Source organism: Platichthys flesus, chromosome 20 (assembly GCF_949316205.1).
Source record: "Platichthys flesus chromosome 20, fPlaFle2.1, whole genome shotgun sequence".
Lineage (NCBI taxonomy): Eukaryota > Metazoa > Chordata > Actinopteri > Pleuronectiformes > Pleuronectidae > Platichthys > Platichthys flesus.
In genome coordinates this window covers 12645218-12661776 of record NC_084964.1, presented here as the reverse complement: position 1 = coordinate 12661776, position 16559 = coordinate 12645218, and the positions used below count along the sequence as shown (strand labels likewise).

The following is a 16559-nucleotide window of genomic DNA, read 5'->3' as shown; positions in this document are numbered from 1 at the left end:
ACACATACGTAAACATGTGTTTATGTGCATGAGGTATTCAGGTACTCAGAGGTGGCAGGTTGTAATCGCTGGAGACAGAGCCGTGAGTCACACAGTGCATACCAGGCGCCGGAGGTCTCACATCGCACATAACAGTGTTTAAGTGTTGTACAGCACACACACACAGCGCTGTGTGCAGGTTAAAAATAAGGTTGTGTGGTTGTGATCTGTGTTTGTGTTTCTATGCGTTGAATTCTAAGCATTTTTGGAGAAATGTTCTGTGGTTTCCCTGCTCTCAGACTGTTGTGTAATTCTGTGTCTTCAGGTCTCACTGCTGTTTGCCGCAGTGTCATACGAGACGCTCGTTCAAATCCCACACGAGGTTGATCTGGTTCTTGTTCTCCTTGTGCTGGTTCAAGGCTGCTGCCTGTCTGGCTCTTAATGCATCAACAAATTGAAAACTGTAAATGTCACTTAATGAAAGAACACTTTAATGGAACAAGTTTTCCATTTATGCACGTGGTCCCTGTTCAGACCAATGCATCCTGAAGGTTTCTCCTGTGACCACTGACTGGAGCTCACTTCCTCGCTCTATATGCAAAATAAACAAGCACATCATTCATCCACCATCATTAGATTAAGATCATATAATACCATGTAAACCACTAAAATTCAAAAATATTTTTCCCAAATATAGAAAGTGGGCCAGATTACGTTTTCAAATCTATCTTAAAACAATAATCACGTGCTCATATAAACACTGAGGTAGTTTTTGGAATCCAGCTTGGATCCTGCCCCATTCCAAAGAGGTCATCCCTCCACTATCAGTTATCTATGTTATAGATATAGAGTCTGACCCTGGCTAAATGATGTCTAACACTAAAAGTCTAATTTGAGACGTGTAGTCCAGGACTTGTTTTTGCTGAATTCGGAGAATTGTTGGGGGGGGGAAACAGATTAGATACCCGGAGGAGTAGGAAGCAGTGTTATTTATAGTTATGCAGGGGACATTTCCCCGCCAAGATAGAAGGGAGGAAGTCGGTGATCTCTCCGAAGAGATGCTGAGGAGGTCAGGCTGGAGAGGAGGGGGATGAACGGTCTGCGGTCCTCCAGGAGCAGTTGAGCGGAGGTCAGGGGTCAAACTGTGACGGGGGGGGGGGGGGGGGGGGGGACATCTTCAGTTGTGATGGAGAGGAAATCCAGGGATGCTTAAGCAGAAGACAGAGCTGTGGGGCTGGCTGCGAGCGCTCTGCTGGGTGTCTGTGCTGCAACACACACACTCACTCACTCCAAAAGGAAGCGTATATGAAATTCAATGCAGCCTTTGCAGGGGAAAGTCCCAAACGGGTCTTTCATGAGTGTATTTCCACATCAGAAAAAGAAGTCCTCAGGCCTCGCACAGAGAGTCTGACTCTAAGGATTCACACACACTGTACCAACCCGGCTCGATATCCTCCCCCTCACTCAGGCTTGTGACATTTGCAGCGAGAGCCTTAAAGAGGGAGGGATAAAGAGGGAGGACAGTCGGAGAAAGGAGCGGGGGGGGGGGGGGTGGTCCTCTCCTCTCCTCTCGTCTCCTCTCCTTTCCTCTCCTCTCCTCTCATTAGAATTCTCTCATCAGTCTTCCCCACGGAGCGGAGGCTTGACACGTCAGGGTTTATTAATCGCTCCAGGAAATATTATTGACCTGCACCTTCTGCTCGCCCTCTGCAGTCGGTGTCTCTCTCTCTCTCTTTCTCTCTCTATCCCTCTCTATCCCTCTCTCTGCTCAGCTGCCTACACATTCCTCCGGTGTCCTGGCTGGACACATTACAGGACACTGCGGCACATCGTGGAGGCTTCGACACAGTCTCTTCATTCATTTGGCTTGGCCTGGGTTTTCCTATTCACTGCAGCTGCAAAGCAACACACACACACACACCTACACACACACCTACTCACACACACCCACACCTGCAGCCTTGGTGAGACAAAGCACACAGCCCTGTTTCTTGTATGTGCACTCCGCATTGGATTCCAACTTTCACAGTTCTTTCGGCGTAAATAAAAGAAACATCTTTCATAACTGTATCTTGAGGCTTATGGGTTTTCATACCTAACCAGGAGGTGGAAAAGGAAAATAAGGATGCTTCAATTGGAGTGACGCTAGAGCCATTTTGAATGCTCACACACGAGAATCAATAGAAGATGCTCCTTTATCCTCCCACATATTTACTCTTCTACAAGAAGAAAATGAGGGGATGATTTATTATGGAGTCATTCAGCTAAGACTCCTAGTGCGTGTGTGCGTGCGTGTGTGTGTAAAGGGGCTCTGGACAGATATCCCCGCGGCTTGGGTGTTGGCGTGCACCTGCTTGTGGGTGTGTACCTGCTGCAGATCTTCATATGCATGTTTGATGGGCTGATGTTATCTAAGGGCGGAGTACGAGGGTGCGTTAAGCCTCTTGCCGCTCGACTCTAGATTTCCCTCTACATGATCTGATGCGTCCGGTTGAGCACGGCTTAAGCAGCACTCATTTGTCAGCTGATTTCCAGGCCTTTCCTTGGCAAGCGTGTTTGCATGTTTGACTGCGTGTGTTGTATTTTCTTGACATGTAGCACATCAACACCCTGCACATGCTATATCCTGGAAATCACACATTTCCTTGCGGCAGAACAGCGAGAGGAAAACAGCTGCTATTGGCTCCGGGTGGCATCTCTGATAAAAGACAGTTTAAAGATTGAGTTTATAAGCGTAGTAAAATATTGCATTGAGTTGGGGGTGAGGACATGTATGTCACATGCATCAAACAGCTTTTGCATTTTGATACAAATTTAAATCAGAAATTTTTAAAATAGCTTTTTTCTTTCCTGTCCTGGATGTTATCTTTGCAATATTTTCTCAATGAGTCTGAGGAGGCAACATGTTCATTGACTTGGTGTATTGCGCCTCCAAGTGGACATACCGGGCATTACACCGTGGGTTTTAAGACAGGAGTAATGAATGACCAGGATATGAGTGTGTTGTTCCATTGTGTCTCGGTGAACTTTGCACCGATGAGCACATTCCTGAAAGTGACCGTCATGAATAAAGTAATATGCCTCAGATCTGTCAATAGCTTTTGTGTCCCCCTGAATGGTGATGATTGTCCCGAGGGCCGTGTTCTCATGAATCCGGACTTTGCAGACATGCCTGGCGCAAAATTGAATATCCGTCTTCATTTTGTTTTTCTGCAGTCACAATGGTCCCACTTCTGTTCTTGGTGGCGACCACAACAACTTCCAATTCCACCGGCAATGGAAACCACACACAAGGTAAGAAAGTCAGGCATGCACCTCGACATGTGAGGCCGAGGAACGCTGAACAACGACATCTCTCTCTGCCACCCACCACAGTCATCACTTTTCCTGAATGATTATCATGTATCCTCCGCTGCACATGCTTGATAATAGCCTTTTTTGTGAAGCCTTGTTATTACTGCATCACAATGAACCTCTGCAGCCCCGGACAGCCATCTGCGGCTTACTGTGTCTTTATAAACACAGCTAATGGCTGCCTGCGAGGCTGTGACTCTTGGCCGAGCCTCCTTTCTTAGAGCCTCTCGTTTTCTGTTAGACAGGACGAAATGGGCTGATACTTATCGCTGTAGACAAAATACAGCTGGAGTCACTTATTAAATCTGTCCCGTGGCCAGAAGAGAAAATGGAAGGTGTGACGCCGCACTAAGTATTAATTTAGTTTTATCTCCCCGTGCAACACACACAGTCATGAACACAGCCAAGCGTTTGCACACACAAATGTATGCCAACCCCGCTTCCTGCTTCTGTGTTGACGCTGCTCCCTGACCCCCCCGCCTCTGCCTCTCCTTCTTCCTCAGAAGACGTTTCATCCCCCAGCAACGCCATCCTCCCCACCGTGCTGGTCCTGTCCCTGCTGCTGCTCATCATCGCACTGCTAGCCTGGTACTTCCTCAGGTAAAGAAAACTAGTTGTGAGAAATCCCCCCCCCCCCCCCCGTGCAAGGACTTACCCGCCTCACCCTCCGACTGGCTGGGCGTGAGCCAGACTCAAGGGGGGGAGGCAGAGCTCAGGGTGACAAACACTTCCTCCTCTTTAGTCATTGAGGCGGAGCCCCCGTCAGGAAGTGCTGCTAGTCCACTCCCTGTCATGCTCAGTTAGAAGAGAACAGGCTGTGACAGTGGACTTGGCAGCAGGAGAGGGTGAAGAACAAATTCAGAACCACATTCAGACTCAAGCTCTGTGTTTCCAAGACATCAGCTAATGAGAAAGAATAGATTCTCAAGCTTCAGATGGTAGGACGGACAGATTTCTCTTCTCTGGTATCTCGATCCTCCACTGCAATAATAAGAAAATGTTATTTCTCCAGGACTTCATCTGATCTGATCGTGCATTTTCTTTTCCCATTGTTTTCTAGACTGAATTTCATTTTATATTTTTTTCCCCTGGCAGGTTAAAAAACCAGACGAAACCAGTTGTCACGACAGTTGACAAGAAGATACCAAATGGCATCCTGGAGGAACAAGGTAACGTTGTTGTGAGTGGAGCCGTGTTGTAGGCAGAGAGACAGGCCGTAGATTGTGAGAGCGACAGGTCGGCGGATGCAAGGTGCCATCGTGAAAGACAGAAACACGCGGCAAAGAGAGAGAAAGAAAGAAAGTAGGAGACGAGGGGGAGGCTGCAGAGTTTCATCTGAAACTACTGCTGCAGGTTGTCCCACCATCGCTCTGTGGTCGTCTCATACTTCCTGTAGATATTTATATCACCGCAACAACTTTGAATAATTTTTTGACACTGCATGTAAAATGAGTGAACTGGTGCAATCGTCAGTGTAGTGCTCTGAGCTGCCTTATTTAGATGACATGTGTGAAGCATGATCGCAGCTGTTGGACTTCTACAGGAAGCAACATGCCTCAACGACCTGCGAACGTTCTTTAGGAAGTATTTTCTTATCTGACAATACCGAGGAATGTACAGAGCAGGTTGTTCTCTTTGGGAGAGGAAATATAACCAGGAGATTTGGCTTGAGAGGCACAGCAGAGTTACAAGTTACATGCCAACATGAATAAGATATTGGACAAGCTGCTGATCCCTTGTGATTGTAAATATGACATATTATCGTCTTAGGGATTTCTGTATTTGTTTTGCACTGGTTTGTTAGACTTGGGCAACATTGCAGTGAATTAAGATAACGTTTTTTAATCAGTTCAGGACGTTTTTGTGTATTAAATCTACAACAAAAAAAATCATAAAATCGAAAAGCACATATCCTAAAAAGGTTTTATTGAGAATGAAGTGCTACTTATGGTTCAAGTGACCATGTCTAGTTGATAAAGTCAAGTTGCATTGTGTCAAAGAGAATCAATTTGCTATTTTCAGTGATGGTATTGCTCTGTTCTCTGACACCTGTATGTTTGCTGTGTGTGTTGTGTTTTAGACTTTGGATACAGTTCTGAGTCCTTATACACCATTGTACCCCCAGGTCAGGTATCCAGGGTGTCGGTATCAGGAGCCCTCGTGTCACTAACCCTCTCTCAGTCCGTTTGTCCACCTCGTCTTTTTCCAAATTGTGAACGCTAACAGAATGCTCTGTCGGGGGTTGTAAGAGAAGTTTCCTTGGCTTTTCCCTGGGGTCCTTGGGTTCTCTAACACCTGTTGATGTCCATTGATTATCATTGTAATCGTTTTTTTTAAATGAATCACTTAGGTATTAGAAAACTCACAACAACCCGACATAAAATTGGAAAACAGTTTTGATAATTATAACTTTGTGTGTATAAATCCCTGCGGAGTAGTTCAATACCGTGATTGTCTAACTGACCGATTCCCAACCAGAGCTCCTTGCACGTCATGGTGACGTAATGTAGAAATGACAATTTGATTCGCACACGTATATCGAGTTACCTTAACACTTGTATATGAGAGTGCATTCAAACTTATTAACATGTGAACGTAAAGAACTGTGCATGATGGGCACTAACCTGAGGGGGGATTTGAGTTCATCTAACAGGGGAGTGGGTATGTCTGATAAAAAGGTTGGGACACTGGTCTAATTCAACCCGATGCCTGTCATCACTGTAACTTTAACTTAATTTATTAGCACAATTGTTGCCAATACTGAGCTGATTTTCTAACGTAGCAAGTAATTCACCATCACCACATTCGACTAGATTAATGCAGCAGGGTTGATAGACTGGTTGTTCTCCACCCAACAGAGCAACAGACGGTGGTCCTTCTGCCTCGATCCCCCTCCACCTCCAAGACCTTCTTCCCCATCCTGGTGGACCACCTCGAGGACGAGTACCGGCTCCGCTCTGCGGACGACGGCAAGCTCTTCAGGGAGGAGTTCAATGTAAGCATCCCCCTCACCTCCTCTCCTCCTGGTGGAGGTTAGGGGAACAGATGTTAAGTCACACAACAATATGCCATTACAAATCCAAAGCACTCTGTATCTGTAGAAAATAAGGAGTTCAAGGGATTTCCCACAATGTGCTGTGTGTTCATAAGTAGAACTCCATGACTAATACGTATCAAATATTTTTGAGGAAACCTACTTATAGATATGTGTCACATTGACAGTGACACATGCTTCCCTCGTATCCTCGTGCCCTATTTGTGATGGAGGATCTGAGTCAAATGAACGCGTGTGACTCAGGTTTCGTGTACCACACCTAGGTGAGATTTTATTCACAGACTGTTTGTCAGCACTGACAGAGGAAGTTGCAGGTCTCTGCTTTTGATGGAGCACTGTTTACTGTAGGTAGCAGAGGAAGTGCCTACATGGAGGCCGAGCAAAGCCCCTCCCCCTGCAGAACACAATGCGCTGCTGAAAGTGGAGAGTATTTTTCAGTATGTAAAAACAAAAAAACTTTGATTTTGTTTTGCAGTCGTTGCCCGGGGGTAATGCCAATGGCACGTACGAGGAGGCCAACAAGGAAGACAACAAGGAGAAGAACCGATACCCCAACATCCTCCCCTGTGAGTTCTCTGTGCTTCTATAGGAACCGACAATTAGTTTAGCTCACACTGCAGTTTCCTGTGTGATTGTGTGTACGCGTCTCTGAGTCTATTAAAGTAAAGATACAGTAGATCACCGCAAATAGCACATACACACATTCACTATGAAAAACTACTTTGCCCTCACCACTCTTCCTTTTACAGCCATTGCTAGCAGTTGTATCTGTCTCCATAATAAAGATCCATTGTTGACATTTTTTAACTATTCTATTCCTATGTGAAACTTAAAGGAAAAGTGCATTTCTTTTGAAAATAGGTTAAGAACGTTCGCTCTTTTAAATAGCCAGAATCAGGCCCTGTAGAAGGGTTATGCCAAACTTTAAATCAGTTAAAAATATCAATAACTCTAAACTGAGTTTGGTGTATTTGTTACAGTAGCAGCTCCTCTGGTTCAGGAAGCCAAGGGTCATGTGGTATATCAGAACTTACATATAACCCTAACAATAACCTGCATAGTTATTTAATCATGTAGCATTGACAGACTTATTTAACCTGTCCATCCTCCACAGATGATCATTCCAGAGTGGTGCTGACTCAGCTGGATGGAAACCTCTGCTCCGACTATGTGAATGCCTCTTACATCGATGTGAGTTATACTGTACTGTTTTCATGAGCAATTTAAGGGCCAATCATTCATGTAGGTTTCAAATTGGAAGTCAATTTCTTGATCTTGGTAAAAGTTCACCCCAGATTTATAAATCATCTTTAAAATAATCCTCTTTCCCCGACAGGGTTACACGGAAAAGAACAAATTCATAGCAGCACAAGGTAAAGCTATAATGTATTCGAAAATGACATAAGGTGTTCATAACTTGATTTTTTGGAATTTCACATTTAAATAAACGACTAAATGTGAATGTTTCAGGTCCCAAAGAAGAGACGCTGGCCGATTTCTGGAGGATGATATGGGAGAAGAAAGTAGCGACTGTTGTAATGCTGACGAATCTGAAAGAAAGGAAAGAGGTGAGTGATTTCCTTGTTTTTCTGTCCATGAGAAAAATTATTCCTAAAAGCTTCAGGGTTTCTTCTCCAGCCAAGTCCCTGCTCTGACGTAACTGTGAAGGGGGAAGATTTCACTGCTTATGGTCACATTTAAACTCAATTTCACACCTGTTATCTCCCCTTTGACATCTGTTTACTCCTGCTGTAGTTGCACAGTCTGCACGGTAAAACTGAAAAGGGTAGAAGAGTGAGAGAGGCTCAAACCGATCAATGAGGAGAGAATTGGAAAAGATTTAAATCAGCGTGTGGACGGGTTTAAAATCAATGGAGCAATAATGTGTAATAAAGTCCCCGAAGGCAGTTTCATAATCGCCAAGCACAGTCTCATATTGAGCGGTTTCAGCCGTCTTACTTATTAATCTGGACTGACTGGCTGTGAAATTGAAGCATGTGTGTTGTGCATGTGAACTACTTTGTCTCCCGAATGGAAAAGTCCTTGAATATGTTCCAGAAGGAGCTTCATTTTATGAAGGGTTCCATTCCTTGATTCATGGTTGTTATTTCTCCTCAGGACAAGTGTTGCCAGTACTGGCCGGATCAGGGCTGTTGGACCTATGGGAACGTGAGGGTGGCAGTGGAAGACTTCACTGTCCTGGTGGATTACACCATACGCAAGTTCTGTGTACAATATGTAAGTTGGCAATCGAAAACATGGCTTGCTGTGTTATGTGTGAGGGGGGAGTTGCTGCCCAGAGTGAAGGAGTTTAAGTATCTACCCCCACTTGTGGTCATGATTCACAAACTCTTGGTAGTGACGGAAAGAACCACATCACATAAGCAAGCGTTCGCAATGAGTTCTCAGAGATAGGGATGAGGAGTTAAAACATCTGGAGGAGAACCGCTGCTCCTTCATGTTGAAATGACGGTTTAGGTGGTTCAGGCTAGTTAGGATGCCTCCTGGGGGCGTCCTGTTAGAAGTTTAACGGGCACGTCCAACCGCGAGGAGCGTTGTTAGAGACCAGCAGATCCAGAGCCTGCTGGATCAGGCCTGGTGCCGCCTCGGGATCCCCAAGTCAGAGCTGGAAAAAGTGGCTAGGGAGAGGAACATGGCGACCTCCATGACCCGAGCCTGGATAACTGGAGGTGGATGGATCATTTGAACAGGGTGTCTGTGGGGTCTAAAAGGATGAGTGTGTGGAATTTAGTGACATCTAGTGGTGAAGTTGCAAGTTGCAGCGGAATACCCCTCACCTCACCCTCTTCTGCCAAACATGAATGTGTTTAGTTTGACTAGTTTGGACTGTAAAAGACATGGCGGCCTCCTTAGAGAGGACCCACCCCCGATGTAAATATAGAGTATTTAAACATAAAGGTTCCATTCTAGGGTAATGAAAGACAATTCGTACAATTTATATATAATACACACTCGTGAAAACATCACTAGGATTATTTTTTTTCTGATTTCTGCCAAAAGATCCCTTTCCCCTAAATCTTACACACTGGACCTTTACATGTCATTCACGGAAGTCTTCAGTTTAATTTTAACCGTGTGCCAGTTCACTTCCTTTTTCGCAGGAACCTTACGAGACTGTTTCTACATTAGAAGAGTAGTTCCTGAAAAAAGATTGTGCTTCGGGCCACAGGAAATGCATCCAAGCTGTTACTGCTGCTTTGATAGTGGAAGCTCATTAAACAGATTTATAAAAAACAAACACTGCCCGGGGTGAATTCAAACACACTGCTGCTGTGTTAAGTGTGTTGACGCCCGCTTGTGTTTGTGTGTCTGTGCAGCAGGCCGGCGATGCCGCTAAGACGCCGCCGCGGCTGGTGACCCAGCTCCACTTCACCAGCTGGCCGGACTTCGGGGTTCCCTTCTCCCCCATCGGCATGCTCAAGTTCCTCAAGAAGGTCAAGGCCGTGAATCCGCCCTTCGCCGGGCCGATCGTGGTTCACTGCAGGTACAAGACAGTGGCGACAAACTCATTGTTTATTGTTCTTGTTGTTGTTTACGAGGATCCAGACTTTTCATTCCTTCCAAATGAACATGACTCTTAGTGCTTTTCATTAACCAAATTGTTTCTATGGAGATAAATGTATTTAGGGCTTAAAAAAATCCTTGTTGTGCATCTGCAGGAAGAGCAAACGATAGCAAAACATGGTTTACGAGCACAGATGCCTCCATTTTTCCGTCCTGTTGTCGATGAACAGGCGGGTGTCAGCTGACGACTGTGGCTCATTCAGTCTGTGGCTCATTCAGTCTATGGTTAATTCAGTCTGTGGCTCATTCAGGCTTATTCAGTCTGTGGTTAATTCAGTCTGTGGCTCATTCAGTCTTTGGTTTGCTCTGTGTCTCTGCAGCGCTGGTGTCGGGAGGACAGGAACCTTCATCGTAATAGATGCCATGATCGACATGATGCAGCCCGAGCAGAAAGTCGATGTGTTCGGGTTAGTCACCAAGATCCGGGAACAGCGCTCGCAGCTGGTCCAGACAGATGTGAGTTCCTCCCTGTCTATATCTTTGGATATGTCCCATTATCACTCGACACTGAATGTGAAAACCTGCTGATAATGATCCATTTACAAGTGGATTACAACCCCCTCTTTCATCTTGAATTAATCCCTCTGTGTGTGTTCTCCCACCAGATGCAGTACTCCTTCATCTACCAGGCCCTGCTTGAATACTACCTCTACGGAGACACGGAGCTGGACGTGTCGTCTCTGGAAGGACATCTGCAGAAACTCCACGACACCTTTGTAACCGGCGACCGGGTCGGCCTAGAGGAAGAGTTCAAGGTGAGAAAAGTTATCTCACCTTCTGTCCCTTAAAAGAAAAATAAATCAAGCCTTCTGCACTACTGAAAGCTCAGGAATGATTATTTAGTTTTGTTTAAGAGCAAACTGGATTAAAAACAAATATTTGATACCCCATTAATAAGTAGACAAAACCTAGGATCTAGGATCAGAAATGGACATTTGGAGGTTGTTTAACGTTTTAACCTTTTTCTCCGCCCAGAAACTGACCAACATGCGAATAATGAAAGAGAACATGAGAATGGGGAACCTTCCTGCAAACATGAAGAAGAACAGAGTTCTGCAAATTATTCCGTGTAAGAGAGAAGGAAAAGAACAATCTGTCCTGGACTCTGAGGCATTTAATAACTCGGGCTTTGTTCTCGAAGAGTTTACCGTTCTGTTCCCATTTCAGACGACTTCAACCGGGTTATCCTCTCCATGAGAAGAGGTCAGGAGTTCACCGATTACGTCAACGCGTCTTTCATCGACGTAAGCTGATTGTTACTTTCTTCTTTCAAGCACATCTGTTTAGTTCATATTTGATTCTGCAAATATGAAGTGCATGATCAACCTGTGTGTTTCTTTTTTCCCCACACAGGGCTACAGACAGAAGGACTACTTCATCGCCACACAGGGCCCCCTCCCACACACACTGGAGGATTTCTGGCGAATGGTGTGGGAGTGGAAATGTCACTCCATTGTCATGCTCACTGAGCTCCAGGAGAGGGAGCAGGTGAGCTGTGCTAGCGGATCTCTTCAGTTACGACCGAGCAGCAACATAAACTATCCCTGTGCTGATTCCCTGCCTCTGTCACAACACGGCTCAGTTCGTGTTTGTGCAGTATCTCATTCTGAGCCTAACTACTTTTTTAATATATGAGCATCTAAAATATTCCAAACTGCAGTTTATGCGTCGCTCATCACCGCCGGTAAACAAACCCTATATTTCATGTCGTCTCTCAGGACAAGTGTTGCCAGTACTGGCCCGCAGAGGACTCTGTCACGTACGGGGACTACACGGTGGAGCTGAAGGGAGACACTCTGTGTGACACCTTCAGTCTACGAGACTTGGTACTCACCTTTGTCCCGGTAAGCAAATGAACCTCGTGCTATCACACACCAGCTGCAATGAGTCATTAAAACCACATAACATCAGCCTGTCGATAAAAAAAAAAACTGTTATAAAACAATTCAGTGGACTGTGTAACTGGGGCTGAGCAATAAAACAATAATTATCACAAAAAAAAATATCAATAGCAATATATAGTACTTTATAGTACTAAGCACAGTGAGGAGGTATACCACAGAATTGATTGATGAGAAGTGTTTTGCTCTTTATCAAATGCTTGTGAATCTCTGTCCACAAAGAAGAGTTCAAAACAAAAACCTTCTGTCAATTTTAGACTTAAAGGGTGACCTTGACCTTTGACCTCAAATAAATTAATTTTTTAATCCACATGAACATTTATATACACTTAACTTCTGACCATATTCAAATTCCCATTTTTTTGCACAGCTCTAACATAACTGTCTCATCACAGGAAACAAACAAGTGAGTGCTTAGAACTCTTTTTGCGGCTCCAGGAAAATATGGTGGGCAGGAAGTATTCATGATTTTCAAGTGGGAGCCTCCCATGTCCTATATTTCATTAAATTTGACCCACATCACCCCTCAGAGGTCCGGCAGTATATCCCGGCCTCCCGGAGCAGCACTTATCAGCCCCGCCACTTATCTGCCGCACACTTAACCTACACTGACACTGCACCTGCCATTACGCTGCTTATAAATCCGATTTGAGAGGTATCATGATCTTTTGTCTGCCGGTGCATTTCCTCTCACAGGAGAAGCAGACGCGGGTGATCAGGCACTTCCACTTCCACGGCTGGCCGGAGATCGGCATCCCGGCCGAGGGGAAGGGCATGATCGACATCATCGCGTCGGTGCAGAGGCAGCAGCAGCAGTCTGGGAACCATCCCATCGTCGTACACTGCAGGTAAACAGACAGATAGATCCCCCTGGGTTCTGCATAGGAAAAATTAAAAGCTGCGATGTTTTGAAACAACCTCTGTGTGTTTGTGTTTTTGTGCTGCAGTGCTGGTGCAGGGCGAACAGGTACGTTCATTGCACTGAGCAATATCTTGGAGCGAGTCAAGGCCGAGGGTCTGCTGGACGTGTTCCAAACTGTGAAGAGTTTACGCATGCAGAGGCCTCACATGGTCCAGACTGTGGTGAGTGAATTATCCACAGATCCAAAGAAATGTATCTTCCCCAGTTTATTGCTTTATCTCCACTAAACCCAAATTGACAGCCTAATCCACGTGCGCCTGTCTCTTTCTTTTCTCCACAGGAACAATACGACTTCTGCTACAGGGTGGTACAAGACTTTGTCGACATTTTCTCAGACTATGCCAATTTTAAATGACGAGATTTGCCTTAAACACGCGTTTATAATGTTGTTTTCTAAAGCCGGTTTTGTGTTTCTTTTAACCTCGGTCAAATGATCTTCTATTTTGCTATGCACTTGTCCCACAATTAACTCCAAACTCCATCCTCGCTGTAATATAGTGTATGTCAGTGAATGAAAAATTGTACATGGGAAAAAAAAGATAAATAATGTATATTTCACATCTTGTATGATAATTATTTTGTCATGAAGTGTGTCAGACATGGTCTCTCATTTCACTTTTGTTGTATAATATTGTACTTAAAAATGTTTATCTAAGTGTTATTTTCGACTGACCATGTCATATTCTTCAAAGTTGTAGTTATTGTAAATGTATTTATGTATTGACAATGACATTCCACTCTTTCTTGTTTGGAGGACAGAAGGTGGAATGTTCAAATTTGAGTTTGTCTTTCTTTGTGTGTGTGAAATGCATCGATTAATAGATGACTTCTATTTGAGATTAGAGGTGAAGCTGTTTTTCATCGTCCTCAAGCTCCATGCCCGTCACGACTGGATACTTTCTAGTGGAACTGTCGTCAGAAAACGAATGATTCACTTGAGCCATAATGCAGAAAAAAACAAAGTTATGCAACTTGGGCTGAGGTGACCATGCCGGGGTCGATTTCCAAAATACGTTGGTGTAGAGCTTTCACAGCTAAGACGCATCACGGGGTCATGAAACTGGTTTTTGTACCTGGGAATGTGGTGTGCAACTGCATTTAATGTGGATGTAATGCTACAACAGGCTGCCTTTTGTCTGTAGACGACAACAAAAAAGTATTTTGCTAAAGTGACTGCACATCAAAAAAGCACATGACTAAAGCCTTTTTGCCAAGAACATGCAATATTTATTGCTTTATTTCTACGATAGATTAGAGATTTTTCACAGCACCATCACCAGTGTACCTTTTTTAACGACATGGAAGAGTAGAACTACTCTGAATTGAAAGCACTGACGGGTGATCTAGGAAAAGGTCAACGTGTGGTCGCTAGACGATACAACCCAATGACAACCTGTGGCAGATGTTAAGATAACTCACAGGAACGTATAGATAGAGTCTTGAAATGGCAGAAACCTTAAAGAACCACACCAGACTCACAATGTTACTGGTTTTGGATTGAACAGGTATCTGAACTTCTCTTGTGCATCAAGTCTTTGCAGTAGTCACATCCATCTGGTACTCCGACATGAAACCAAACATCTTCAATGACCAGACCCTGCTTTGCTTTAATCCTCAATGAGGTGCGTGATTCTGTTGACTCTGTTTGTACATACTATATGACAAAGTGCTAACATTTTTCAAGTGGCGAGGAAACGTGGAGCGATCGCTCACGTTCTCTGTGCTTCGTCTGTGGGAGATCTGAGGAGAAGCACGAGAAGAAAGTAGAGACGTCAAAAAACGACCCGAGTCGGATTTCCCTCGGCTTCTACTCTGTCTCAGCTCTTTGCCTTTGCTCTCTCGCTCTCTGTGGGTGTTCTATCCCTGTTTTTGGATTCTCAATGTCTTTGAAATGCAAGTTGCAATATTAAATTCATCTAAAAATGCTTTGTTGTGCAGCCATTTTTCTCCGGAAGTCTTCGCTGCCGTCATAGAGCCACTGCAGCTGCTTGTACTGGTGTGAACTTTGAGGGGAGACATTATGGGGTCAACTCAGCCTGCTGCTGCTACCATATATAGACTTAAACCAACGTCCACAGGATATTCCTGAGTGATCCTATCCAAGGATACATCACCTACACTACTACGTGACATTTGCCAGAGATCATGACAGTTTCCTGAGAAATGCCTCTGTTAAATGACAACAGCAATAAAATAATCCAGTGTTCGTTAATGATCTGCAAACGTTTTTCATGATTAATTACTTTATTATTTGATCTATGAAAGGATGATTAACAGTGACGTCAACAGTCTAGCATATACAGATTACTCTGTTTACTACATAATACAAAAAAGTTTTCGACGATAAAAATATATTTCAGTGAATTAATAAACCATTAGTTTTAATAAACCATGAGACTTCCTCCTCTTTATCTTCTCTATTTGTTGATCAATAGTGGAGCCAAAGTATCCTCAGATTAGCCCCATGCAACAAGATGAAAACATGGGATTAAATACCAGCAATGAAATCAAACACTTGAGTATCATAATCATACATATGCACCTCCACTCATCAATGGTTATGTGACAATTTGAGACGAAAAGGCCCATTTCTCGATCTGTGTAAGTAAATGCTTTTAGCCAACAGGGGGCGATGTACGGCAGTCTGTATGTAGATGAGCAATTCTGTTAATTAAAAGCTCAAATTCCACCAATAACAAAATCAATCAATATCTGTAATGTCCAATACAAATATCAGTGTACTTTGACTGACTGTGATAATATGACTGAATAATGCAACATGATGAGACAGAAGTGTTTCCTCCAGATTCCACATAGCTGGAAAAAGCAGTGGCACCCAGAAACACAGTGAGCAAATAACTTAAAACAATCACAGAAATAGAATAGTGTCAAGGCTCTAGACTCAAAGGAACATCTCTGTATTGCATCGTGTCAAAAGTTTACGACACAGAGGTTTATTCACATTACACATTTTCATATTTATGGATATTTGCTTTTATTTGTCGTCATATTATTTTGGATTTTGTTAAAAAAAATCGACTCTGACAAGGACCGTTCTGTTATTGGGGGAAATCATGTCAGTTTAACTGCAATTGCTCAAAAGTAGCTCATGCTTTTACGAGCAAACAATCAAGTTTAGCTGATATCAAATTTCACATCAAGGAAATACAATCGGTCGCTTCTGTTCCGAAAGAAACTTTCTCCTTGTGGTCGCCACAGGATTCGTGAGGAGCACATTAAAAAGTGGTCTCCTGCTCCTAAACATAAATGTGTGTTCAAAGCCTTCATCCGTGTGACCGTCACCAGTCAATAACGGGGGGGGGGGGCATCTGGGCTATTTCTTGCCAAACAATCATGTTTCTCATCTTGCAGAAAAACACCAGCGACAAAAAGACTCTTTGTTGATAATTTCCACTTCCTGGTCCCATGGTAACGCTCCTCAGTGGGAGGGGCTGCGGCCCAAAAAAGGTCGTTATGAGTGGGGAGGTCATATGAATTATGTATTAACCCAAACCGACTCCCGTATTTTGATTGACCCCGTAACTAATTCTACTTTGTCATTCACAATGCTTCCCATTTTCTTTATAATATATTATGGAACATGAGCCTTTTATTGGCAGCGTGGCCCGAGCTGTGACCCCGTGAGGAAAGGCTTTCATGTGTGTCTTGGAAACTTATTCCTGATTACACTGTGAATGTCAAAGTCTTCTCACATGTTTTGCCTGTGACTCCATCACAAACACAATGTTTCCTGGACTACAAA

At 44.0% G+C, this 16559-nt stretch overlaps 1 protein-coding gene across 2 annotated transcripts in view; it reads left to right on the top strand.

Annotated features, from left to right (window-relative positions):
- ptprea (protein tyrosine phosphatase receptor type Ea) overlaps positions 1-14721 on the top strand; it is a 47461-nt gene extending 32740 nt beyond the window's left edge. The window contains exons 3-21 of one of the 2 annotated variants that reach the window (XM_062414353.1): positions 3196-3273; positions 3837-3933; positions 4429-4502; positions 6192-6328; positions 6864-6954; positions 7503-7579; positions 7725-7761; positions 7859-7956; positions 8507-8626; positions 9727-9893; positions 10294-10429; positions 10579-10728; positions 10949-11042; positions 11141-11217; positions 11327-11461; positions 11692-11817; positions 12571-12722; positions 12822-12957; positions 13077-14721. In XM_062414353.1, coding sequence (XP_062270337.1) covers positions 3201-3273; positions 3837-3933; positions 4429-4502; positions 6192-6328; positions 6864-6954; positions 7503-7579; positions 7725-7761; positions 7859-7956; positions 8507-8626; positions 9727-9893; positions 10294-10429; positions 10579-10728; positions 10949-11042; positions 11141-11217; positions 11327-11461; positions 11692-11817; positions 12571-12722; positions 12822-12957; positions 13077-13151 — 2052 coding nt within the window. In that variant the 5' untranslated portion in view covers positions 3196-3200 and the 3' untranslated portion in view covers positions 13152-14721. Of the gene's footprint in view, positions 1-3195; positions 3274-3836; positions 3934-4127; positions 4272-4428; positions 4503-6191; positions 6329-6863; positions 6955-7502; positions 7580-7724; positions 7762-7858; positions 7957-8506; positions 8627-9726; positions 9894-10293; positions 10430-10578; positions 10729-10948; positions 11043-11140; positions 11218-11326; positions 11462-11691; positions 11818-12570; positions 12723-12821; positions 12958-13076 lie in introns of those variants that run through there. The other variant, XM_062414354.1, reaches the window with a different exon arrangement.
- The last annotated feature ends 1838 nt before the right edge of the window (positions 14722-16559 follow it).